Source organism: Polypterus senegalus, chromosome 11, assembly GCF_016835505.1.
Source record: "Polypterus senegalus isolate Bchr_013 chromosome 11, ASM1683550v1, whole genome shotgun sequence".
NCBI classification, from domain to species: Eukaryota; Metazoa; Chordata; class Cladistia; order Polypteriformes; family Polypteridae; genus Polypterus; species Polypterus senegalus.
Window position 1 is genome coordinate 52,437,172 of NC_053164.1, and position 27,476 is coordinate 52,464,647.

General features: G+C 40.1%; 1 protein-coding gene across 2 annotated transcripts in view; it reads left to right on the forward strand.

Moving 5' to 3' along the window:
- The window catches only part of LOC120538971 (NF-kappa-B inhibitor alpha-like), a 54,547-nt gene that overhangs the window by 8,470 nt on the left and 18,601 nt on the right, over nucleotides 1–27,476 (forward strand). Inside the window, exons 2-5 of one of the 2 annotated variants that reach the window (XM_039768626.1) lie at nucleotides 283–385; nucleotides 6,471–6,708; nucleotides 13,114–13,202; nucleotides 23,590–23,889. In XM_039768626.1, coding sequence (XP_039624560.1) covers nucleotides 283–385; nucleotides 6,471–6,708; nucleotides 13,114–13,202; nucleotides 23,590–23,694 — 535 coding nt within the window. In that variant the 3' untranslated portion in view covers nucleotides 23,695–23,889. Of the gene's footprint in view, nucleotides 1–282; nucleotides 386–6,470; nucleotides 6,709–13,113; nucleotides 13,203–23,589; nucleotides 23,890–27,476 lie in introns of those variants that run through there. The other variant, XM_039768625.1, reaches the window with a different exon arrangement.

Consider the following 27,476-nt stretch of genomic DNA (forward strand, 5'->3'; position numbering starts at 1 on the left):
GCAGTCATGGGCACAAAGCGCTAGTCCAGAACAGAACACACACACAGACACACACACTTTCACTCACTCACACACTCCAGTTTAGAGTTGATAGTCAACACAACATGCTCTGACGACTCTAAATTCAAAACCAGGCGATTTGAAGTGCCATTTTGTCCCAGGGCTGGCTCTTACCTAATGGTTATTATTCACGGTGTCCATGTAAAGGAGGAAGCAAGTAGCTAAAGGGGGGATGGTTATGTGATAAATGTAACACTCCTTATGCTTCCATTTTTATTCCAGGTTTCTGCATTTGTGCATCATCCATGAGTCAGAGGACAGAGCTCTGTCAATTATTCATCAAGCCAGTCCATCTTTCCTAAATTTCCAAAACACACTGTACCAGGTGAGTATCAAAACACCACATGAAACACTTTGATGGGAACGGGCCATTCAGATATTCATTCACCTAGCACTTGCAAGAACCACAAAGGCCTACAAAGCAGTACTGTTTCCCACACTGCTTGTCAGTTCACTCCAGGTATCTGTTTTTTTCTGTGTAAAGAAAAGCTTTCTAATGTTTAAAAAATTTCCCTTAACTTTGCCCCTTTCTTCCAGATGAGGTGTCTGCAAAGTCAGTCCTGAGGGGGCCATATTGGCTGCAGAGTCGTGCGCTAACCTAAATGCTTATTTCAAATCCAATCCTTGCCAGTATCTGATCTTATTTAGGGTTATGGCTTCTTAGGGTTTTCATTCTGCCATGTCAGGTCATTCTTATATCGTAGTGTTTTTCCTTTCCAAGGATATCATCCAAATGATTTGTAGCCTGTAGCAGATTTTCTCTTCAGTTTCATTCCATATATTTTATTAAACCAGACAGTTCACAAGTAAATGGAAACAAGTTAGATGGAGAGCTGCTGATTTCTTTGTCATTTGCATCCTATTGCTAATAATGAGCCATTAAAAGTAGTGAATGCTGCTGTTTAAGACTGAAATAAGCAATTCATGTTGGAAAATCTTAACAAGTGAGACAAAAAGTGAAGCATGAAAATTTTGCTCAAGAAATAAGCAGTGATTGATTCCAAATATTGGGTTGGAATGAAAACCTGAAGCCGCTCCAGGACCGACTTTACCTGCCCCTGCTCAAGATGAAGAGCTCATTAATAAGTAACAGTTGCTATCTAACTTACAACTTTCCTTCATAATTTTAATACCCATATTGTGTCCAATGAAGCAGATGCCCTGTGTCCCCTTGCAAGACAGAGAGATGTCTCAACCCAAAAGGTTCCCTCATCAGACAGGTTTTTTATATAAAAAAATTTTGGGTCGAGACCTGATCATCTCGGAGAGACACTTTGAAGTCCCACGAGACTACTTGCACATCATGCCCTACTTACAAACAATTTCTTGGAGACACTTTAATGTCCCATGAGACAAGGTAGTGAGACAAAAGGACAACTGCTGTACAGGCTTTTAAATGATCGACATGCTGGGTGACATGCAGAACATGCAGTTCAGTAGCAGCTGCTGATCCATCCGCATCCCCTTAGCATGCGTTCAGCCCCCCGGCTGAGACGCGAAGTGACGAGCATGAAGTGTGCCCCCTTCTGGTGAGGGGGGGGGGTTTGGATTGGGAGTGGGTGAGCAAAGTGAGTAGGGGGCATATATACAGTATATATATATATATATATACAGTGAACCCTCGTTTATCACGATTAATCTGTTCCAGACTCTACCGTGATAAATGAATTTTCGTGAAGTAGGATTCTTTATTTATAAATCGAATATTTTCACAGTTAGAGTATAGAAAACCTGTTTATGACCTTCTAAATAAGGTTTTTAACATTATTAGAGCCCTCTAGACATGAAATAGCACCCTTTAGTCACCATTACACTCGTATTAGCCAATATATTAGACAAAATAAGAGAAAATAAGACATATTAGACGTTACAAATATCATATTACTAGGCACACTCGCCTTTTATCCTCAATTTTTGTGCACTCCATGTGTACATCAGGCATGTAAGTGTAGGGAATGAGAACATCAAAGTGCCCATTCATAACATCTCCCGAAAACACTAAGTTTTTTTTATCCCCTCAAGTGCCTGTCCAAAGTCGTACAATGTCAGCCCGAATCTGTACTGCTAAAGATGGAGTTTCATGCACTAAATAAGCTATAGATGAGAATAAGCAAGCACCATCTCCCCTGATATTTACTACGCGGTGAGGCATTTGTACTCCATCAACATTAATTATTTCCAGAGACATAATTTTGTCTGTTTTTTCAGCGCATCGCGCACAAAAGCAAGGGAACGATCAGAGCACCAGAACTCTGCTCACATCGTGTCGCTTAATACTTCAAGCCGCAAGTAGTAAGTCTGTAATAAGCGGAATACCGCTACGCTTTGCACTCACGGGACGGAAGGACAATCCCGAACGCTTTTATATAGTAGAATATTGTACTGTACATTTAATTGCACACAACCACTAACCTATGAAGGCACGACCTCAGTAGGAGAGTCTTCAGAGGTGGTGCAGTATCTTCAGCAGGTGCGTTGTTGTCTTCAGTGAAGAAGTACTAGGAGTAGGCAGTGGGTGTCTGGGTGCGCGGCTGAAGAAAATCTTGATAGGCAGTTGCTGGTGCTGTCTTTTCACATGCGTCAGGAGGCTTTTGTAGGGTTTTGCCATCTTTAATCATATCCAAGAGTTTCACCTTCTCCTGGATAGTAAGCATCTTCCTCCGGCGCTTAGTTTTATTGTCAGAAGGCTTAGAAAAAGCAGCACGTTTAGGAGCCATCGTAGGGCTTAGATAAAAGTTCTCAGAAAGAACATGCGTGGTGACGTAAGCGTGTATGAGAAAAAAATCGCGATAGAGTGAAGCTGCGAAAGTCGAAGCGTGATATAGCGAGGGATCACTGTATATATATATATATATATATATATATATATATTTGGTTAAAGGAAAAACGTTTGTTTGAATAGTTTCCGGCTTCTGTGGAGAGGCAGGTGAGTCTGAAAACTTATGATTTTAGGGTCATACAACAAAAGAACTGTTAAATAGGAGGAAATAGTCCAAAAGTTCTCAGGACCCCATTAGTACAGGTCTAGGTTTTCCATGTTTTGGGTTTTTTTATAGTATATTTTCACTGTAGTTGTTTTTATGATTAATAGTTTCCTGTTTTTGGTCTATTTGAATGATTATTTTTGTTGTTTTGGACTGTTATTCCTTTTCAAGAGTTGATAGCAACTGTGCTGTTCTTAAGCCACTGCAGCTTGATGTCTGATTGCAATGCAACGTGTACAAAAAAAGGCTACATTCACACTGCAGCAGCTCAGTTCCCATTTTCTTACTTGTATGTGGCACCGACCTTATGTTTTGTACAGTAGAGGAGTGTGATTAGCAAAAATATGGAATCAAAACTTCTCAGATTACACTGCTGTCATAACAACGGTTTTGCTTCCAAACCTTTCCCAATCCACTCTCGCCATTCCAGTCTCCTGACCTTTGGGCCACTTGTTTCTACATAGAGAACACAGACAATGAGAAATGCACACAAGCCAACAGCTCTTTTGTTTGCCTCCTTCTCTTCCTTGCCATTGCAAGCTTATGAATTTGCTGGGATCCTGCACTGATATAATGTGAAGCAGAACAGAAGGCAGCATCTGTCTATTTGTGTGCATCTGCCTGACAAAAGTCATTTTATGCATGCTGGACACATTCAGAATAGAGATCTGTGCTCATGTTAGATACAAAATTAATTTGAGCAGGCAAAAAAAGTTAGATATGAGGCAAAAATCAGAAAATGTTTAATCCCACAAAAAAAGGTTTAACCGAGGTCCCACTATAAATGCAGTTTTTTCAGAGCCCCACCTCCACCATTATAAAACAAAGATCGAAAGGGCTTCCTAACTTGGCCTTAGAAGGTCAAGTGGCTTTCAATGCAAACAGGTTCCTTAAATATAATCACAATCATATTAATCTTTTTTAGTGTGTGCTGTTATTAGCCATGATGGAAAAAGTGAGTATTGGCATGAAAACAGATATACATACATATATATATATATATATATATATATATATATATATATATTGTGACAGATTAAGGGCTTCCTTGCACCCTTGTACCCTCGGACCACACGTCAGACACCAGATAAAAGTCTAAATAATTATTTATTATAATAATAAAGTGCACAAAGCACGCTCCTCTCCACAATTCTCAAATGAACAATACAATAATCCAATAAACCAATTCTCCACTCCCAGACGCTTAGCCACCCTGCCTCCCAACTCAGCTCGCCGTCTGGGAGCTCCCACAGTCCTTTTATACTCTCTGACCCGGAGGTGTTTCTGCCCAACAGTCCACAAGTCTTTATTCCTTCCGGGTCAGGGTAAATAGTCCTTTTCTTCAACCCGGAAGTCCGTCGCTCTTCCTATGACGAACCTCCGGGTCACAGGGCACGAAGAAGCCCTCGGTCCTCCCTGCAGCTCCCTCCTGTAGCCCCCATGGCATCCAGCAGGGCTGTGCATAAAAACCACATTGTCCATGATGCCCTGCTGGTCTTCTGGGGACCTCCATGTTGCAAGGAAGGCTCCACCTGGCGGCTTGGGGGTATTGGCTGGGATGAATGGCCGGCCATATCTTACAATATACAGTATATATAACCCTAATGTGTTTTTTGGCACTCACTGTGTTGGATCATGAAGTTTGTCAGCCATGTTGCTTTTTCTATTAATCTGTTCATTTCCTAACCTGCATATCTACATTCAGAGAAGGTGCCTATCCCAGGATCACTGAGAAGAGGGTGGCAGCCATCATGAAATCAGACACCAACTTGTACGCCCGTTCAAAAATACGACACTTAACATTATTTATTTATTTTTTTACATTTTCTTGCTTCCTCCAATCTCGCATCAGTTTCTCAGACACATCGAATTTTGCTGCAGTTACCAATTTCTTTTGCCACTTTAATGACTTTTAATTTAAAACCAGCTTCATATTTTCTTCTCCTCGAATGCTACATTGTAGATAAGGGATGCTTTTACGATAAAAGTATATGAGGGTGTGAGATACAAAAAACACAAAACAGTGCAAACGTCGCTTCGGAATAGTTTGGGTGTTTCCATGTGGTCACATAAGCACAATACATAGAAAAAAAAGGCAGTGTGCTCTGTAGTTACTCTCTCAGGTTGGTGTTAGCATATCGTAATCTCTTAAACCAATAGCGTGAGTTTTCCGCATTCGACTTATATGACCGACATTATAAAATACCGGAAATTATATGGTAAAATCAAGCCTCGTATTATATGTGGAAGAACTTAAACGCGAGTATATACGGTACATGTCCACCCTCACTTAACGCAGGGCCAGAATGGGCAATTAACTTAATGCAGACCTCTTTAGGATGTAGGAGAGATATAATGTGCAAATTTTAAATAGCCTGGAGCCCTGCATGACCTGAAGAGTATGTGATTATCCTGAAATTCATTTATGATTAAAGCATCTCATGTCAAAATCAGAACATGACAGGTCATGGTGGCCAATTTGGAAAATTACAAAAATTCTTTAAATTCTTTTTCTCAATGAGTATTGGCCAACTTTCACTTGCCATTTTGGGAACTTTGACAGTGCTGACAATTAGGAATTCCATGTTATGCCATATAAGACAGGGTTTAATGCACATTTAGAGGACAATGCAGTATGGTTGGCCAACCAGACTGAACTAATATGTCAGTTAGGCATTCGTGGATGTATTACAGAAAAACAGATAATGTGACAAACATGGTTTGTTCCATTGTTTTATATATAAATAAGAAGGAAATAACAGAACTTTAATTTTGAAGAAAAATAATATACTCATTTTCACAGTAGTCAACACTGATGCTTTTCAGGAGACAGGATTGTGTCCTTGTCTGGTCTCTGTCAATGAAGAGTTTGTTTATTTTGTGTGTTGTTATGAAATTTCCTCCATGTTAGATTAATATGCACAGTACCTGTGTGTTATAACCCACCAGAGGCACAGGCAAGAAAAAAACTTCATAATTTTTTTACATTAGTTTATTTACGAAACAAAAACAAGAATATATAAAATTAGATTTTAATTACTTTTGAAACATTACTTCTGTCAAAAAGTTTCCAATGTCGTTAAGTATAACATCGAAATTCATCGCCGTTGGAGGTTCTATGCATGAGTGAATGGAGAAGCGCTATCTGGGTTGGGTGGTGGGGTTATAACATACAAGTACCAGTAGAGCTGCCTTTATGTCCAGTGATGGTTTTTGCCTTACACATTGTCCTGCTGTAATAAGGTCCAGCTCCCCTTGACTCAATATTGGGCTGTGCAAGTTCTCAAGACAGATGAATGAATTATTTTGTTCTATAATTAAATAAACTGTGATGTTTATTGAATGCATTTTGTTCTCTCTGACCTGCATGGCTTTCTGAGGAGAACTTCATAACTAATTCTTGTCCCCTCTCCCCCCCTCTGGCAGACACCACTCCACTTGGCTGTTTACTTACGGCTGGTGAAGACGGTCCGTGATCTGGTCTTGTGGGGTGCAGACACCAATCTCCAAGACTGGAATGGGAACACACCTCTTCATCTGGCCTGTGACTACGGATACGTAGACTGTCTGCAGGCCCTGACAAAGCCCCCCACCGATGAAGAGCAGCTCCAGCGTCCACAACAGTTAATTGATCGTCCAGACCTGAAGAAGCATAATTGGAGAGGTACAGTATGTGCTGAAAGGGATCTACTATGACTGAAATAATCAGCTGGAAGGGACGAGGCATACATCTTGTATCAGACCAGCAGAGGGGATATAATAGTAATAGTCTGACTGAGAGAGCCACATAAGGAAAAATAAAATGTCCCTTGCTTATTTCTTATTAGAGAGAGAGAGAGAAAGAAAGAGGTAGGGAGCAATTGGACCTCCATCCATCCATTATTCAACCTGCTATATCCTAACTACAGGGTCATGGGGGTCTGCTGGAGCCAATCCCAGCCAACACAGGGTGCAAGGCAGGAAACAAAACCTGGGCAGGGTGCATGCCCACCGCAGGGTGCGGACACACATAGCCACAGCAAACACTACGGACAATTTAGAATCTCCTATGCACCTAATCTGCATGTCTTTGTACTGTGGGAGGAAACCGGAGTACCCAGAGGAAGCCCACGCAGACACGGGGAGAACATGCAAGCTCCACGCAGGGAGGACCTGGGAAGTGAACCCAGGTCTCCTAACTGCGAGGAACCAGCGCTACCCACTGTGCTACCATGCCGCACAATTAGACCTTCCCTAAAGTAATCTCAGTTAGCAATTATTAGGTTGATTCTGTAGGACTGAAAAATTTGATGAATAATTTAAAAACAATATAACACTCGCAAACTTGCTTAATCTATTTTGGTGCCATGGGAGGAAGGAGTCTATCCTGGCAGGACTGGAAACAAGACAATAAACAGGAATGGAGCTCCAGTCCAGTGCACGTCCTCCTCACGTTAACATGGAGCCAACTTAAAATGTGTTTCCTGATCCCATTCTCATGTGTGAATAATCCGTTTCAAAGCCTATCCAAGCAGTGTGGGCTATAAGCCGAAAACACCTCTGGATAGGGCAACAGTCACTTGGATGTTCATCATAGAAAGGTGCTATATAAAATTAGATCAAACTAACTAGAACGTTAGATCACGTGTTGAACATCCATAGCAGTTATGGACCTCTATGACTCTATATGGATCACTTTATAATGACATCGTATGAAAACTGTTATAGTATACCTAAAGCATAGAAAGATGCTATTTGATATTACCAGGTCATTGATGGAAAATCCGTAACTGTCACCGTATGTGGTTGGATTTAATGGGTTCTGTGAATGGTTGGATGGCTGATACTAAGATCAGTGAGATATTAATTGATCCATGCAGTAGCTTGTCAGTAATATAAACCGGAAAACATGACACATTTATGTGATGCAGTGAATAAGTTTGACCTGGCATTTAATGCTGGTGCTCTATTATACTAAAACATGAGCATAAAACAGGGAAGTAGGTGGTCAAAAATCTGATTGTTGGAGGAAGCCGTAAGCATTTTTGTTTGACATTTAAACAGTAACAAGGTTGTGTGCCATGCTTGTCCTTTAGTTAAGATCTCTTTCACTTTCATCTTCAACAGAGGGAGATCACAATTATAAGATAATAATTTCATTACAGTACATTGCTAGAGTCTGACCCGTCATTTTGCAGTACTTTATTCTTTCTCTGGTGCTGTTTTGTAGCACAACTTAAAATCAGTTTGTTTCTGCTGCTAGAGAACGATTTGGACCAAACTCCATGCACATGACATTCTGATCTATGCAAAAATGCAAGTCATTTACAAGAACCTGGCTGAGATTGCTGGACACTACAGGGCAAAGTACAAAAAACTGTAGTTATGGGCAAAACAAAGGGCTGCCTTACTGAAAATGCCAAGGAAATCGCCCTCACTTCAAATTGTACACTGGTTTTCATTGCTGTCATATTAAATATCGATCACTACTGCTCCAGCTTCTGTGGGATTTGTACTTCTGTTGGGATAGTTGTTGAATATTTTTGCAAAGGTATGTGTGTTGAAGGTACCTTAGCCTATTAATTAAAATAATTGGCAATTAATCTGTATTGTGTTCGTAACAATTACTGATGAATGCTATCTTTTTTTGTTGATTGGCACCTCCAGATTCACCGGTATGAGAAAACCCCCACGATATGAAATATCATTTGATACATCTTGATGTCTAATTATGCAAGACATTGAGATTTTTTGGATTCCCTCCTTATTTTTGGCTGACTAAACCCCAAAACACTCTAATTTTAGGTCCTTTTTGGACCTTATTTTGTGCAGGAAATGACACTGTTCTGGTAAAGAGTCAATCAATAGGTGTCTTCAACAAAAAGGATCAGCAGGACTTGGAGTTGTGCATGCCACATCAGCCTCTTCCAGGGGTTCACCCCCTAAGGGATGTAAGGGGTCAAAGTTGCTCCTTTTCACAAAATTTAGGAAAAAGGGGATTGATAATACAGTCATGTGGAGGGTCATTTTGTGCTGTTTCGAGGTTGCTGATCAAGAGTATAATCATATTGTTGATATCTGATTCTTTATCATGGTCCTAGCCCTCTAAGAACCACCCCCAGAAGATTAAAAATGATAAATTTCAAACATAAGTATGAGAGGTTACATTTTAAACTATTCCAAGATCAGTAATTATGAATATGCTAATTTTGATTTGTGATCCTTTTCCAAGGATCTAGTCCTCTATGGACCTCTGTCAGAAGGAGAAAAATGACCATTTCTATTACAATTGAAAATTTTTAGACTTTTACATGTAAATTGAACCTTACTGTTTGATTTTCCAAATATATGATGCAACTTAACCTTGTATCTTACGTACTTCTACCTAATCAATACATTTCTTATGAACACCTCAAATTAGGATGGCTTACGCTAATTCAGACTTTTCTTGTGTAGCATCATATTTAGAAAAGAGCTTGGGTTATCATTGTAATGCATACACGTGGGTATGAGTTGTCCAGTACACTGAACAGGACAGTAATAATGAGGGTGAAAAGATCAACAAGTGGACAACAGCAAAACTGAAAGTGCGTGTAACAGAGAAGAGCCCAGGATTGAGATTGCATGTGAAATACTCTTTTTATGTTCTTCTTCATTGTAAAATATCCATCCATCCATTATCCAACCCACTATATCCTAACTACATGGTCACAGGGCTCTGCTGGAGCCAATCCCAGCCAACACAGGGCGCAAGGCAGGAAACAAACCCTGGGCAGGGTGCCAGCCCACCGCAGACTGTAAAATATGTTTGATAATAAAATTGCTGAGTATAGTGAGGTTATCATATAAAACAACTAGCTGAAATACCCAGCGTTGCCCAGGAGGAAAATAAATAGTATTTCATTTTTTTTGGGAAAAATATAATTAAAAAAAAACACAACTTTAAAAATAAAAAGAAATTAACAAACAATGAAGACACTAATGTGCTTGTATTGTTTACTGAAGTGCCTTATAATATGCAATGTTTTTAGTTTTTCCATCTTTAGCCAATATATAAAGGTTCTTAGGACTTCATACCTTTGAACATGCCACGTAAAGTTGTCCTTGTGAGAAACAGGCTGTGTCCAAGTTGATTCCAGCAATTTTCAATGATTGTCCAAACGTTCTGACGGTCAAGTGGATGATAACAGACATACAAGACCGAATCTCCAATTAGTCTCTTCTAACTGAAATTCTTTTACAATCATCCATCCATCCATTTTCCAACCCGCTGAATCTGAACATAGGGTCACAGGGGTCTGCTGGAGCCAATCCCAGCCAACACAGGGCACAAGGCAGGAACCAATCCTGGGCAGGGTGCCAACCCACGGCAGGGCACACACACACACACACACACCAAGCACACACTAGGGACAATTTAGAATCACCATTGCACCTAACCTGCATGTCTTTGGACTGTGGGAGGAAACCCACGCAGACACGGGGAGAACATGCAAACTCCACGCAGGGAGGACCCGGGAAGCAAACCAGGTCTCCTAACTGCGAGGCAGCAGCGCTACCACTGCACCACCGTGCCGCCCTCTTTTAAAATCAATTAAAGTTTAAATATTTTACCCATATAAATAAATATTATAAGTTAAATATAATAGTTATCTTTGCTCTATACTTTACCTTCGATTTTGATAACTTAGTTAAATTCGTTTTTTGATAATGAATGTATTAAAAAAAAATTCCTATTTCTTTTTTTTACGAAAAAATTGTAACACCAACACGTTAGCTACGATGTTGCGAAATAAATGACATTTAGTTCATTAATGAATAAACTGCTGCTGAATCCATAAAATGAATATAGGATGTTTATGGTAGATAAAATAAAAGTGTTTTCTTATCTTATATATAATATAATAGATAGCCTATTTTAATCAGAATATAATTGTGGAATACGTTCAAAGCAGTGTATAAACGATGGGAAAAGCAAAGCCTTTTTTTATGTTTTTTTGACAGATTCATTTTTGTTTTGTGGTGTAGTAATACATTTTTACATGCAGAATTTTTGACAACATAAAAAATGTTGATTAAATTAATATTATTATTAGGTTGATTTAATTCTATTACCACTACAACATTGTTACAATAAGAATAATCCATCCATCCATTTTCTAACCCGCTGAATCTGAATACAGGGTCACAGGGGTCTGCTGGAGCCAAACCCAGCCAACACAGGGCACAAGGCAGGAACCAATCCTGGGCAGGGTGCCAACCCACCGCAGATAAGAATAATGGAAGATGAAAATATAGTTAACAAAAATAAACATTAAACAACAAACAAGTAATACTATGGATTTTTCATGATAAAACTGTCGGTTGCTTTTACGGAGCACACCAGAAACATTCTGAGTATCAACTGGATGATAACATACGTACAAGACTGCAAGATTGCTACAGTCTGCTTTATATATATGACCCGGCCAAAATTAATTTCAAAAGCAACAGGGTCGGGGTGGTGCTCAGACATAAAGAATGCTGGCAGTCACCTCCAGTTCACCCTCTGGTGGTCGTTCCGATTGTCAACTAGATGATAACATGCACACAAGACCGCTAGATCACCCCCCACCCTACCCAGAAGGGGGTGGGTTAGGGTTGATTTCATCCTACAGTATTTCTAGTCGACCAATGAGAAACATGTGTACCAAGTTTCATGAAAATTGCTCCAGCTGTTCAGAAGTGATGCTGGAACATACATACATACACACACACATACATTGACTTTTTTTTATATATATATATATATATATATATATATATATATATATATATATATATATATAGATGATCAGCATCAAAAGAATTGGGTGGTGGGGCGCAAAAAGAAAGGCAGATGTTAATGGGGCAGCCTTAGTTGGCCAACCTTTGAATCGAAGAAGTAGAAGTGTATTCCTAAGTTAACGTGCAGTGTGGTGTCTCTAACAGTAATTCTAGAAAATATATTTAAAACATTTTCAACATTATGGCTCCCCATCTCGAGCTGGTCCTAGCCCTGTTCCCATGAGGATGAGGATGAGCTAGAGTTTTAGCTTCCCATGACCCATGCAATCGATTTTATGGATAATAAGATGCTGCACACAAAGTTCAAAAGCAATAGTCATACTAATAAGTCCTGTCACTTTTAATTTTAACGAGTTATGTAATATTTTAGGCTGCGCAGTGTTGTTTTTTCACCCCATGTTCGTTTAGGCTTCCTTCTTGGTTTCATGAAATACTTATCCATCACTGGGCACAAATACACAAATATCCGTATTGGCCAATTTCAAGTAATCAAATAAAATAAACTGCAAGTCTTTGTGATTTGTGAGAACACCAGAGTACCTAGAGAAGAACCCATGGAGAGACGGGAAGAACATGCAATCTGCAAAAACAATGGCCAGATCAGAGTTGAAGTTCAGGGCTCTGTTGCTGTCAGACAGCCATATTAAGATCTGTGCCACCCATTACATTTTTAATAGCCAAACAATGTATGCTAGTTTCTACATATGTCAAAAAAAATGCTGTATGTAATGGGAAGAAGTATTACGTTCACATAATATGCGAATTTTCAAAGTTACTACTTGTGATGTCTCACTTTCTTAGTTCATTGTGTTCATTTGAATTTCCGGCTGCTGTTTTGGGAGAAATGAAAGGTTTGCTGCCCATGTCACACACACACAAAGAAAAAGCTATAAGAACACACACATGGCATAGACTAATCGTGCTATTGCTCCTATTCTGTAAATCCATTTTTGTGTGTACATATTTAGCATTTACATAAATGACATATTAAACCGGCCTAGCATGTGAAACAGAACACTTGAAACTGTTATGCCTGGAGTTTCGGCTTCAATAATCTCCCATGAATTGTGTTGTGTTTGAGCCTGAACACAGAAAAGCAGGTAAGACACTAAAATAATCAGCTACTCAGACCTGCTATACCACAATTCTTGTGAAAACAACCCACCTGTTAGGAGCCTCAACTTTGAAATGACTAAGAGTAGTGAAATCCCACAAGACGCTGTCACTGTTGCATTTCCAGTAACCACAGGCACGTGTTTTTCAGGTCACGCTTGCATTCACATCGCTGTGCTGCAGGGAAATTACCAGATGTTGGAGATTCTTCTGTCCCTAGGAGCGGATATCAATGCTGAGGTGAGGCTTTGCTCTTTTAACTTTCTCTAATGAGTATTCTAGTCGGGTGAAGTACACTTGGGTGGAGAGGCTTGATGACAAGTGGAACAGTTTTCTGTTCTGTTTTTTAATTCTCAACTGAAATATTCTAGTTGAACCTAAACAGTTAAATGCATTTACTTGTTTTTTTATGTGGCAGTGTTTATAATAATTACATGCTTTAAATTATAGTTTATGACAAGTGTGGGAAACTCTAAGGGCTAAAGTAGTAAAAGCAATGGCCTTAATGAATGAAGACTACCCAGGAGGACATAGGGAACAACACAAAGTATCATACATCAAGCTAAAGACATTGGTAGCTGGCTGGGTAGAGTTGCTCACTCACTTTCTCACCACTAAAATAACATACATCAAGATGGCTATACCTGTATGTCTCTGTCCATTCTTCTTGGTTGTGAGGCTAAGGATCTGTGCAGGTATCTGGAAAGTTGCTGGTTTAAATCCTGTAACTGCCAGAGGGCATCCTAATCCGCTGGGCCCTTGAGCAAGGCCCTTTTCAGGTTAAATGGGTCCAGTAATGCTGTATAATGGCTGACCCTGTGCTCTGACCTCCAAAGATTATGTGAAAAAACAATTTCCCCTCAGGCATTAATAAAATATATCAAACCAAGTTAAAAAAAAAGATCCTTCTGATCTCAGACTCATCTTTATAAACCTCACACTACGATTAGCACTCCTACAAAGTCCCAGGTCTGTCAAGTTACTGAGCCCTCTGCAAGGCCCAGGTACCTCTTCTTCTTTGAGCCCATGCTCTCCTCTAAAAGACCAGCCTGCAAACCCATCTTTCCATTTTATTTTTCCATCTAATGGATTTCAGGGGTTCCCCTGTCCAACGTGACATCTATCTCACTCTGGCATTCCCAAAAAACTCCTGCCAGGGGATACCCAGGCTGCTATTGTCTAACTACAGGCCTGCAGTGGTCTCTTCATTTTTCCAACAGGAGTTATTCTTGTATAAATGACCTCCACGCCAGTGCCTGAAATGGAGTTACTTAAGTGCTGCTATTCTCTGATTGAGATTCATTGATTCAACCTTGAGATTTTTGAGCAATGCAATACACTAACATTTATCGACAAGTCGGGGTGCAGGTAGTGGTTCCCCTTAAGAGTTTTGAGCTCTGTTATACACTAACATGTGATCGACTAGCACTGGGCATGGGCTTGTTAGTGGGGATGCGTGAAGGTGTGCAAACTGAGAAGTGGCAGTACTCCGTACTAGCAAGTAGCGGCCCACTTCAAGCACTACTGGTAGCCCATTGCAATCCAACCTGTTTAAAAAAAATGGCAATAAATTTTCTTGATTTTAATGTAAAGAAAGCCAAGATTGTAATGTCTGGGCTCTCTGGCCTCTATAGAGCCTCTGATAGTAATCTCAGTTTACTAGTACTATACATTAAACCTTGTGCTAAAAATTTAGATGTGAAATTTGATGGTAGCCCTAAATTACACAGACATGAAAATTCTTTTGTTAAGGCTTGTTTCTTTTCAAGTGTTGATCTTGTTGATCTTGAAAAGGTGTCTGTGCCTATATTTCTGCTCTATTAGAATACCGAACCTCATTCTCATCTACAACTGGTCCAAAACGCTGCTGCTTCACTTTTGACGGTCACACGTTTACGTGACCATATTTCTACTATATTAACCTCTTTATCGGACTCCGGTCTGCTACAAAGTTGATTATTTATTGTTTGTTTTTAAGTTCCTAAATCAATTAGCACCTTTACATTCCATTTCGCCTATTTAGAGCCTCTTAGGTCGGTGTTCTCGGACTATTTGGAGCACTGGGATGTGAAGAATCACCTGCCCACTTCAGTGCATTTACTTGGCTTTCCAGTCGGACTGCTCCAGTGGTCTCAAACTCCAGTCCTGGAGGGCCACAATGGCTGCAGGTTTTCATTCTAACCCTTTTCTTAAATGGTGGCCAGTTTTTGCTGTTAACTCCTTTTCCATTCATTTTAATGGACTTGTTTTTTTAAGATTTGTTCCTCTGAATTGCTTCATTTCTTTTCTTAAATGGCACCCAGACAGAAATGAAATGTGAAGTAAGTCAACTCACAAAAGGCCAGCAAAGTCAGGGCCTCAAACTGCAACCGGTTGCTTAATTAGGCACTGATTCTTCTTGTTAATTAAATCCGTTCTTTAATTCCATGGCCTGTTGTTGCTCTCATTGTGCAAAAGCATTAATTTCCGAAATTGTTGATTTTCTCTTTTCTAAGAGCACTGTTCAAATGTTTTGAGGACCTGAGAAGATCAGCATTCCTGAGACCTTCATCTTTCTTTATTTTCAGATATTGCATGATGGTCACAGTTTGCTGGTCCTGTTTTGGCTCATTTTGAATCTCATTATTGTTTGGGTGCTAAGTAAGGAAAAAGAAACAATTAAAGGATCTGAGTCTCAAAGAGCAACTCAATTAAAATTAATTCAAAAGAATTTAATTAGCAGCAAAAGCTGGTCACTAATTAAGAAAAGAGAATGAAAAACAGCAACCAATGTGGCCATCCATCCAGGACTGGAGTTTGAGACCACTGGACTATTCGGAGAAGTGCAAGGTCACTCATGATTTGTTACTGGGTCTGCCAAAAAAAGAAAAAAAAAACAATTTAAAGATAGAGGATATTTCTTGTGAAAATAAAGAACAAAAGAAACGTATTAGTCAGGTTTAACTTGCAAATGCAATTCGACTAAAAAAATTGCATTTCTGGCTGATCAGGTTATATGTTTTATTGTAAACAATTGACCAAGGTGAAAGGTCGTCGTTACGTCACAATTCGGACAGTTCAGCCCTGGCTGTGTTTTGTCCGACTTGTGTTTCCGAGTTGGCAATGCTTTCGTTTAGAATTTCCGACTACACAACGCAGCGTCTGATCGGATAAGTTTAAAGTTGAGTGTGCTTTTATAAAAGCCACCCCTCAGCTCTGCTACAACTGTTTTAAATCCAGGCTGAAATGCGTCCTTTCTCCTTGGTCTTTTATTGGAATCGAGTCCTCAAATATCTTTATTGTGCTTTATGTCTTTTGTTTAACTGTATCCTGCTTTTTGTGGTTTTTCTAAAATGTATTTTAACGTGAAGCAATTTGATCAACATAGGTTGTTTTGAGTTTGATCTGTAAATGACTAAACTCAATGAGGATAACATTGTGCAAGTTTAATTTAAGAAAAAAAATTGTATATTATTTAAATGTGTGGGAAACATACCGTAGAGAATCCCCCATTGTGGTTTAGTAGTTTTGAGTTTAAGAGACCGCTATGGTTGTACTGCACTTTTTTCTTTTGTCATTCTGTAGTGTGAGGGGCACAGTGGTTAGTGCTGCTGCTGCCCACTTCATGGATGCAGTATTTCGAGCTTGAATTTAGTGTTCTCGATGTTTTTCGTGAAAAATATTTTTTTTCGATAATGATGCTAAGCTTAGGTTAAAAAAAATGATAAAAGCATTTTTCATTCGTCAAGATAACACTCATGGTCTGTCACGAAGCATGTAGTCTTGCAGAAACGTCACATCAGCCAGTCTTTTTGGCCTTTGGCATGTTCTCCTGAATTAAACGTGCGGTCATTTTTAAAAACGTGGTCCAGAATAGTGAGAGGAGAGACGTACGAAGACGACTGTCTGGCGAGCGAAGCCGAGGAGGAAATTTTATTAGCTGCTGAAGAAGAGAGATGACACCAAGGAAGGGGCACCAAAATGTGGCAGTGGCTTTGGTTATCATAAATCGGACCAAACACTAATAAACCTGATATGCTGTTGCCACGTACCTAAAGAGATTGCCAACGCAACAAATCTATTCCTCAGCACCAAAGTTACCATCCGATCGAATTCCTTATGAAGACTGTCAGAAAGAGCACTCCACGGATGTGGCTCGCCAGCGCTCAAACAATGGCGTGGTACCTCCACAGCGGTCCGGCGGGTCGACGTATTCACTCATGACCCCATAAAACTGAGCATCAAAACGGCACCAGGATACCACGAATAAGTGCACCAACTTCATAGCAAAAGATGTGATGCCAAGTGAGTGTTTAGGAAACTTTTGTAAGTCCTCGACTCGAGCTGTCAACTTCCTGGCTGAAAACATTTTTCTCATACTGTGCTGACACAGGTTTAAACTGAATATCAGCCGAGGTTGGAGGCTGAGTTGAAAGACGCGAGATCTTTTACCATAGACTACCATAGATTTATATTTGACTCGGACATCGGAGCCATGCACAACTTTCTTGCGAAGGGATCACATGGCAAAAAAGTTATGTCAGTGGTGCCCGAGGATGCCCTGTGATCCTGGGGCTTAGAGAGGATGGCGAGGTCTGGTTAACAGCGGGCAGCAAAGCGAGCATTGCCAAGGATGAGGGTGAACAAAGGAATCGCTGCAGTGCTTTGGACACTTAACATAATTTTATGCTTATTCAATTAAGTAATTTATTTATTTATTTATTTGGCTGGCGCTTTTATCCATGACATCTTAAAATAGCTGAGACACATTTGTCTACATTTCCTTTGATGTTTAATAAAATAGATATTTTATTAATCCCAAAGGGAAATTCACATAATCCAGCAGCAGCATGCTGATAAAAATAATATTAAATTAAAGAGTGATTAAAATGCAGGTAACACAAACAATAACTTTGTATAATGTTAACGTTTAAAAAATCCCCATAATCCCCCCAGGGTATTGAAGAGTCACATAGTGTGATGGAGGAACGATCTCCTCAGTCTGTCAGTGGAGCAGGACAGGGACAGCAGTCTGTCGCTGAAGCTGCTCATCTGTCAGGAGATGATCCTGTTTAGTGGATTCTCCATGATTGACTGGAGCCTGCTCAGTACCTGTCACTCTGCCACAGATGTCAAACTGTCCAGCTCTGTGCCTACAATAGAGCCTGCCTTCCTCACCAGTTTGTCCAGGTGAGAGGTGTCCCTCTTCTTTATGATGCCTCCCCAGCACAGCACCGTGTAGAAGAGGGCGCTCACCACAACCGTCTGATAGAACATCTGCAGCATCTTATTGCAGATGTTGAAGGACGCCAGTCTTCTAATGAAGTATAGTCAGCTCTGTCCTTTCTTACACAGCGCATCAGTATTGGCAGTCCAGTCCAATTTATCATCTAGCTGCAGGTATTTATAGGTCTGCACCCTCTGCACACAGTCACCTCTGATAGTCACAGGGTCCAGGTGGGGCCTGGGCCTCCTAAAATCCACCACCTGCTCCTTGGTTTTGCTGGTGTTCAGGTGTAAGTGGTTTGAGTCGCACCATTTAACAAAGTCCTTGATTAGGTTCCTATACTCCTCCTCCTGCCCAATCCTGATGCAGCCCACGATAGCAGAGTCATCAGTGAAGTTTTGCACGTGGTAGGACTCCGAGTTGTATTGGAAGTCCGATGTATATAGGCTGAACAGGACCAGAGAAAGTACAGTCCACTGCGGTGCTCCTGTGCTGCTGACCACAATGTCAGACCTGCAGTTGCCGAGACGCACATACTGAGGTCTGTCTGTAAGATAGTCTATTACTTTTTAGGTAATCCATATATAATAAGCTTATGTTGCTATAATGTTTGCATGTAAATATATTTGCGCTTTTACATAACTTGTTAATTTCAGGTACTGTAAGGAAGTGCAGTTATTTAATTGAAAACTATTCAGTTTTAAGGAAAATTTCAATGTATTTAATCCTATTTTAAGGTATAATAAACATCTTGCTTATTCAGTCTGTTGTAATAAGATACTCTTACAGTAATATGAAACTCGGTTTTGATATTTATCATGATATAGATTAGTACAGTAAAAGTAATCATAATGTTTTTGACCATATCACCCAGCCCTACTTGAATTCCTTTTCCAGTCAATGTCTGTGTGTGTGGAATCTGCATGGCCTCTCTGTGTCTGTGTGGGCCTATAGATGTGCATTATTACCTAACTAACTGTGTAAGCCCAGGGTCCTAGAAAGTATTGAAATCATCAGAAAAAGATGTTGGGTAATTGAAAGGAACTACTCTGGGCATCTCTATCCTAGGAGGATTCGTTTTGCTGACGTGCTCACCTCGTTTGTGCATTAGCGGTGGGAGGAAAAGTAAAAGGGATACAGTTTTGCAGATGTTAGCGGCTATAAGCGACCATGTCTTTCTTCTGAGGTTTCGTTTTGCTGACGTGCTGGCCTCACTTGTATTATTAGTGGCTAAGCAAATTTTCTGTTTCCTCGGAGGTGGAGCCCTTTCCCCGACTCCACCTCTCACTTCCGGGCTGGACAGACACACACACACACACACACTCTTCCATGCATAGACGTTTATATATAAGAAGAATTAAGACTTCTAAACTGGTCCTGCATGGGCTTGTGTGTGAGTGGGCCATGGCATGGACTGGACTGTCCACCGCAGGTTTCTGCCTTGCATCCAGCATTGCTCAGGTAGGCTTAGGTATACCCAGTGCCTTGAATTGGTTTAGGTGGAATTTTCTTTTTTTATGGTAATAAGTTATAAAGACAGCTGAAGTTAAAATAACCAAAGTAACGCATTACAAGCCTGAATGTGGGTGGTATTGTGCCTGTTTTTGTAAAACTTAAGGTTTTAATAAGCTTCTCTTTTATTTTATGGTGCTGTGACCAGAATTGATGTGCTCCCTGGAGTTCCTTATCATTATTAAAGAACGTGGAGTCTGTGTATTTGTGTTCTTTCTTCTCTGATACTAGTGGAGTAAAGCATGTGTAATGCCTTTGACATTCTGGAAGACTGTGCAGAATGTTTTTATTCCTATTGTATTCCTTCGAATATTTGTTAAACACTTTGAGCATGGAAAAGGTGCTAAATAAATAAAATATATTACTAAAATCGTGTAGATAAGATGTTTGACTAATTCTGTTATAGACTACTGAAAATGCCAGTAAACAAAAATCATCTATAAATATAGTAACTTAATGAAATGTAGAGAGTAATGTATTAAAGTTTAGATTTGAATATGATTTACAAAAGCGTGTGTACTATAAGGTACACTCATGAACCAGCATGGACCCCAAAAAAGGCAAGGAAGCCAAAATACCTAACCTAACCTAAAGTGTGTGCTTCTTTGGTTTGATTAATATTAAATGATAATAATAATAGTAATACATTTTATTTATATAACATTCTGATTATTTTGAAGTCTACTCTTTAGTTTCCATTGTTATCTGAAAGAAAAGAAAGTGTAGAATGAACAAAGGGAGTTAACATAAAGCAGTTTTACAAAAGGAAAAACAATTTTGCTGCCTTTGTCGCCTACCAAAATGGGCCTTTTTCTAAGCGCTGGGGTGGTTGCTGACTTCTTCAGTCAAGTATCACACAAAGCACTCCCTGTATTCCCTCCAGCTATCTCCCAGTTCTGGCCTCTCTATTTCCAGTTGAGCCCTTTCCAGTGAGCCCCCCTTCACTAAGCTCAATATAAGACTGGTGCTGGGGCAGTGTTATACTCTTATCCACAGATTAACTTTGGGGCAGCTTCAAAAGCGACTGCCTGCTTTCATATGCTGTGTTGAAGCCCTGTAGCCATATGTCTAGAGCACCTTCTAGCAGACCAGGCTGCGTCTGTACTTCCAAAGCCCAGCTGAGATTTAAAGGGTTAGGCACTCCTTACTTAGCCAGTCATCTCCAGTGAGCAGGCGCATCTCCTCCTACCATCCAACTCAGACCTCAGGGTTGTCCTTTAATGGACTGGTGAACTGCTAACGTGGTTCCCCACACCCCTCCATCCAGTTGTATATGGTTTGGTATAATTAACTCCTTGACTTCCATTGCCACCTCATTGGCAGCATTGCAGTCTCGGTGACTTATTATTGTCAAAGAAAGTTTACAATGGCGACCTTGTGAAGTCCTAGTTCTATCTGGTGGCACCCCCTGCTAGTTGCCCTGTCAGATGCCACCTGTTCTTTCTCTACAAGCTATTGTAATAAAGCCTGTGTAGAAGATGTTTTTGTAACATCTTCTAAATAAAGTATCATATTCTCAACTCATTATTTACAGAGAGAAACACAAGGCGTAAAAATGCAAATATAGAATGACAATAAATGCTGTGATATATATTATACTTGGTGACAGAGATCCTTGGGTAGTGCTTATCGTAACTGTTCCACAATCCATCCATTTCAATTTTGATTTCGTCTGAAGTTAATGGTGACTTAAAGTCTGGCTGGTATGAGTAAATGTGAGTGTGTGACTAAATATGTTCTGTGATGCACTGCCATCCCATTGTAGAGCAATTTCTGTCTTATACTAGTGATGATGGAATAGTCTGTAGCCTACCCTGAAAATTACACTTAAGTAGGCATTTAATGGTAAATGGTAAATGGCCTGTATTTGATATAGCGCCTACTAGAATTCAAGAACCCTCCTAGGCGCTTCACAACACAACAGTCATTCACCCATTCACACACACATTCACACGCTGGTGATGATAAGCTACTTTGTAGCCACAGCTGCCCTGGGGCGCACTGACAGAGGCGAGGCTGCCGAACACTGGCGCCACCAATCCTTCCGACCACCACCAGCCACCATTTACAGTCACATTCTTCCATTCAAGGAATGTGAATGTGTGTGGGTGGGTGTGTGTGAGTGAATATGGCCGGCGATGGACTGGCATCATGTCAGAACTGGTCTGTTCCTTGAGTCTGTCAGAATTTTCATGTATTTTTAAGATGTGCCATCTCTATATATCTCTCTATTATAATAAAAAAAATCCTGGGACGAGACCTTTTATCCACGGATAAGATGTGACTTGTTCAGAGATATACTTTCATGTCCTGCGAGACGAGACTTTGTGCCAAGAGATTTAACCACGCCAGGGGCCGGAAATAAAAGACAAAGAGCAGATGACAAAGTAGAATGTCGTAAAGAATTCAAAAACATTGGCGCAGTACACATGCAGAGCAGGCTAGAGATAATGGAAGTACTAAAATTCTAAAGTCTCAAAAAAAGGATAGTAAAGATCGCATTAGCACAAACAACTGGAAATTATTACTCGGTGAAATAACCGAACAGCGAAAAGAGATCAAATATGTTGTTTGGATTAAAATTTTAAGTCAGAGACTTGTAGATCGTCTAATTCGTGTTGCCATCAGGGAAAATAAGTGTTTCTTCCCAATGAAGAAATGTTTCCGTGAGGATTAAAAGATTTGAAAAGATCTCCATACGCAGACAGCAAAGACCCAAAGTGGCTGGCACGTAGCGCAGGCCGCTGAGGTGTTTGGCGAGCGAAGTGAGTATATATATATAAAATCCAACGTCTGTCTGTCTGTCTACGTTTCATGAGAGGACTACTTAACGGATTTAGATTGTGGTTTTTTTCTATAATTTGCTTGAACATTCCAGTTGATTTTGCAACTCATCGCTCTAAGAATCATAGTTCACTTGCAGGAGCGATATATTCACGCTAATCAGATATGGAGGCTGCAGGCCAAGGAGAGAGGAAAGTGTGACATCATGAGTAGGGTGTCGGGTGGGGCCCTCCTCATTGTCCTGTTTCACTACTATGTGGGTGGAGCCGCGGGGGACGGATAATATTGAATATAAATGGAATGAGCCGATGATAGGCTAAACATTGTTTAGGTTGTGTATACCATGTCACGAGTTCACCCCGGCACCAACTGTAATGTTCACCTGTCTGACCTTTTCTGGGTCAAAAGACTCGAGAGTTCAGCTCTGCTGTATGTGTTTGATCTGCAGACACTAGAAGGATCAAGAGAAAGCCATTGAGTTCACCATGCTGGCTGACCCCACGAGCTCCTCCTGTCCATGGCTTATTTGGGGTTTTCTGAAGGCAGTGAAGTGTGTGCTACTTTGGTCTGATTAATATTAAATGATGATAATGCATTTTATTTTTATAGCACCTTGATTATCTTGAGGCCTGCCCTTTAGTTTCCTTTGTTGTCTGGTGTGATACTTAGTCTTCTTTTCACATTATGGCAAGGCAGAGGGTCTGCATCATCATCACAAAATAAGCTTTTATTGCTTTCATGTATAAAAAGAAAAGTTAAGCAAAATGACACCTTTTATTGGCTCACTAGAAAGATTACAGTATGCAAGTTTTTGAAGTAACTCGGGCCCCTTCTTCAGGCAAGATGTAATTAAGAAGGGTCCAGAATTGCCTTGAAAGCTTGCATACTGTAATCTTTCTAGTTAGCCAATAAAATGTGTAATTTTGCTTAACTTCACTACATCCATAATGGCTAATACGGTACAACAGCCTGGTACTATATGTATAAAGAGACAAATTTCAGTTCATGTTAAAAATAGGCATTTTGGAGAAATCCTACAGATTATCAAGTTAATTAAACAATAAAATTATTTGGGCTGATGTTAAAATTAACAAACTTATGTCAAAGGGTGATCTTTCCTTTCAGGTGCCTCCTTATCCTTTGAGAAGAAATCTCCAAGGTGCTTTAAAGATTTTGAGCTACAGGATAAAAATTTCAGCCTCCTCCAAGAATCAGAATAATAGAAGATAAATTGAATGGAGTGGCAAATTGATCTGATCTGTGCTAAAAGGGGTATAGAAGAGCCACACTGTCATACCCTTGTTTGTATCTCAGCACAGGGGCTTTCCATAAGGATTCTGTTCTGGGATTAAAGGAAGTGTTTAAAAAAAGATAACACTGTGTTTATGGCACTTGTAACATAATTGAAAAAAGGGGATTTTTGTTAGTGTTGAGCAATTAAAGGGAGCTCATTGCTGCTCCTGACGTTATTAACAGGAAGTGTAATTCTATACAAAAAATTTTAATGTGCTTACTTTACACATTTGTCATTTTGTTAGAACATTTACAGTCTTTGCTTTATAAAGTGCCTTGTGATAAGTGCTCAGAGTCCTAATATAAGGATAAACACAAATTAAATATATTGCAATATGCCCAAAAACATATAATGTAACATATACAGTGGTGTGAAAAACTATTTGCCCCCTTCCTGATTTCTTATTCTTTTGCATGTTTGTCACACAAAATGTTTCTGATCATCAAACACATTTAACCATTAGTCAAATATAACACAAGTAAACACAAAATGCAGTTTTTAAATGATGGTTTTTATTATTTAGGGAGAGAAAAAAAAAATCCAAACCTACATGGCCCTGTGTGAAAAAGTAATTGCCCCGTTGTTAAAAAATAACCTAACTGTGGTGCATCACACCTGAGTTCAATTTCCGTAGCCACCCCCAGGCCTGATTACTGCCACACCTGTTTCAATCAAGAAATCACTTAAATAGGAGCTGCCTGACACAGAGAAGTAGACCAAAAGCACCTCAAAAGCTAGACATCATGCCAAGATCCAAAGAAATTCAGGAACAAATGAGAACAGAAGTATTTGAGAACCATTAGTCTGGTAAAGGTTATAAAGCCATTTCTAAAGCTTTGGGACTCCAGCGAACCACAGTGAGAGCCATTATCCACAAATGGCAAAAACATGGAACAGTGGTGAACCTTCTCAGGAGTGGCCGGCTGACCAAAATTACCCCAAGAGCGCAGAAACGACTCATCCGAGAGGTCACAAAAGACCCCAGGACAACGTCTAAAGAACTGCAGGCCTCACTTGCCTCAATTAAGGTCAGTGTTCACGACTCCACCATAAGAAAGAGACTGGGCAAAAACAGCCTGCATGGCAGATTTCCAAGACGCAAACCACTGTTAAGCAAAAAGAACATTAGGGCTCGTCTCAATTTTGCTAAGAAACATCTCAATGATTGCCAAGACTTTTGGGAAAATACCTTGTGGACTGATGAGACAAAAGTTGAACTTTTTGGAAGGCAAATGTCCCGTTACATCTGGCGTAAAAGGAACACAGCATTTTAGAAAAAGAACATCATACCAACAGTAAAATATGGTGGTGGTAGTGTGATGGTCTGGGGTTGTTTTGCTGCTTCAGGACCTGAAAGGCTTGCTGTGATAGATGGAACCATGAATTCTACTGTCTACCAAAAATCCTGAAGGAGAATGTCCGGCCATCTTTTCGTCAACTCAAGCTGAAGCGATCTTGGGTGCTGCAACAGGACAATGACCCAAAACACACCAGCAAATCCACCTCTGAATGGCTGAAGAAAAACAAAATGAAGACTTTGGAGTGGCCTAGTCAAAGTCCTGACCTGAATCCAATTGAGATGCTATGGCATGACCTTAAAAAGGCGGTTCATGCTAGAAAACCCTCAAATAAAGCTGAATTACAACAATTCTGCAAAGATGAGTGGGCCAAAATTCCTCCAGAGCGCTGTAAAAGACTCATTGCAAGTTATCGCAAACGCTTGATTGCAGTTATTGCTGCTAAGGGTGGCCCAACCAGTTATTAGGTTCAGGGGGCAATTAGTTTTCACACAGGGCCATGTAGGTTTGGATTTTTTTTCTCCCTAAATAATAAAAACCATCATTGAAAAACTGCATTTTGTGTTTACTTGTGTTATATTTGACTAATGGGTAAAATGTGTTTGATGATCAGAAACATTTTGTGTGACAAACATGCAAAAGAATAAGAAATCAGGAAGAGGGCAAATAGTTTTTCACACCACTGTATGTAGTTCAAATATATGTTTTTAGGATTAGATCTGAAATATAAGGAAACCCCTGTTTCCATTAATATGTCATAACAGAAGAAGAAGTTGAAGAAGAACCGGCCAATTCAATATTCTGGGTATCCAGACCTAAGGCAGCTTATCCATGCCTTTACATTTTTACCTGGAAAACACTAAACTGAGACTCCCAGTGAATTCAATTTAATTTGCACTCCTTGTATCCCACTAAAAGTAATTCAAGTCATTCGCTTCACCAGGATACGTCAGCTTCCATTTACAATCTTAAAAGATTCTTGTAGGTTTGTAATTTGTGCTGTGTTGTGTCTCTGTGCAATTTGGTCTAGAACATATCTTAAAGATAACAAGAGATCTCTTGGATGATATTTTCAATAACGTGTGTGGTAAGATGAGATAGGGGTCTGTGGCGGTGTGTTAGTTTAAATTCAAAATGGTGCACTGAGGATCGGGGTGGGCATAAGAGTGTACACAGTGTACCAACCCCGGGGTACTGGTGGAGGGCATAGCAAGTTTCCATGTGCAGATGCTTGCAGTTTGGTCATTTACACTCATTAGCAGTCTGAGTTGCCTGATTAGGTACCTGTGGCCACTGAAGTATAAAAAGAGCCCGAGTGAGACAAAGAGAGGGAGGAGGAGTTGGGAAGTTAAAGGAAAAGGCAGGACTGTGGCTGAGTTGGCGCAACAGACAGGAGGTAGGCAGGTCAGGTGTAGTCCTATAGGGGAGTGAGCGGAAGGGGCTCTAGGAGCAGTGTCACTCCTGCTCCTTAGGTGCTCAGCTCCTACAGACACCAGGGAATGGCAGTGGTAGATAGCAGTAAAGCTCATGGGGTCCCCACTGAAAGGCTGAGGGTTGCAGCAAGAGAAATGAGCCAGTTAAAAGGATGGCCGCACCTGTCGGAGGACATCTGAGAAGGTTGTAAAGGTTTAGCAGAGGAGACGTCCGGTTTAGAAGGAGGCATGAAAGGCTCCTGGTGGTCTTAAAAAAAGGAGTAGATCCTACCAGTGATTTTAACCTCTGTGTTAGATTTATATAGTGTTTGCTTACTTTCTTACTATGTCAGATTCTCATAGTTACTCGGATATGGTTATAGTCTTTCACCCCATGTAAGTTAACATGAGAGAGAACTTTCTTAGCTATATCTGAAGAACAGAGTGTCAATTAAGCCAGTTAGGAACTAGTCTTACTGCTAGCATGAACTATTAGATATGTTTGCAAATAGGAGATGGCATACAATTTTCTGAGCGTGCTTACGTGATTAACTTGCTGAGCTGTGAGACAGCAAAATAAACCGCTATAAGCAGAGACCCCCTGTCAAATCTGTTCAAGGAGATACAAGTGACAGGTGCACCAAGAACTTAGCCTCCTTCCCAACTTGCATGTTGACAGGGAAATCACTTTTGTTGGGCTTAGCCTCAAGCAAAATGTTTTGAATTGTCTGAACTGGGTGTGCCATCCTTTTGTAGAAAATCTCTGCTCTCCACCCAGTTTTGGGTTCATTGTGGTGTAACAAATGCGCCCTCTGCAGGAAGGTCAAGGTGACACATTCTTGTGGAATTCTTTGAATTTGTGTCTGATATGATACTGAACTTCTTCACATTTATAGGCTTATACTATATTTACGACACAATAAAAAATAGACATCATGCCCCAACACAAATATGCAACACATCCTAATCAATAAAATGTCTGAGTGACTCAGACTGCAATAAAATTCC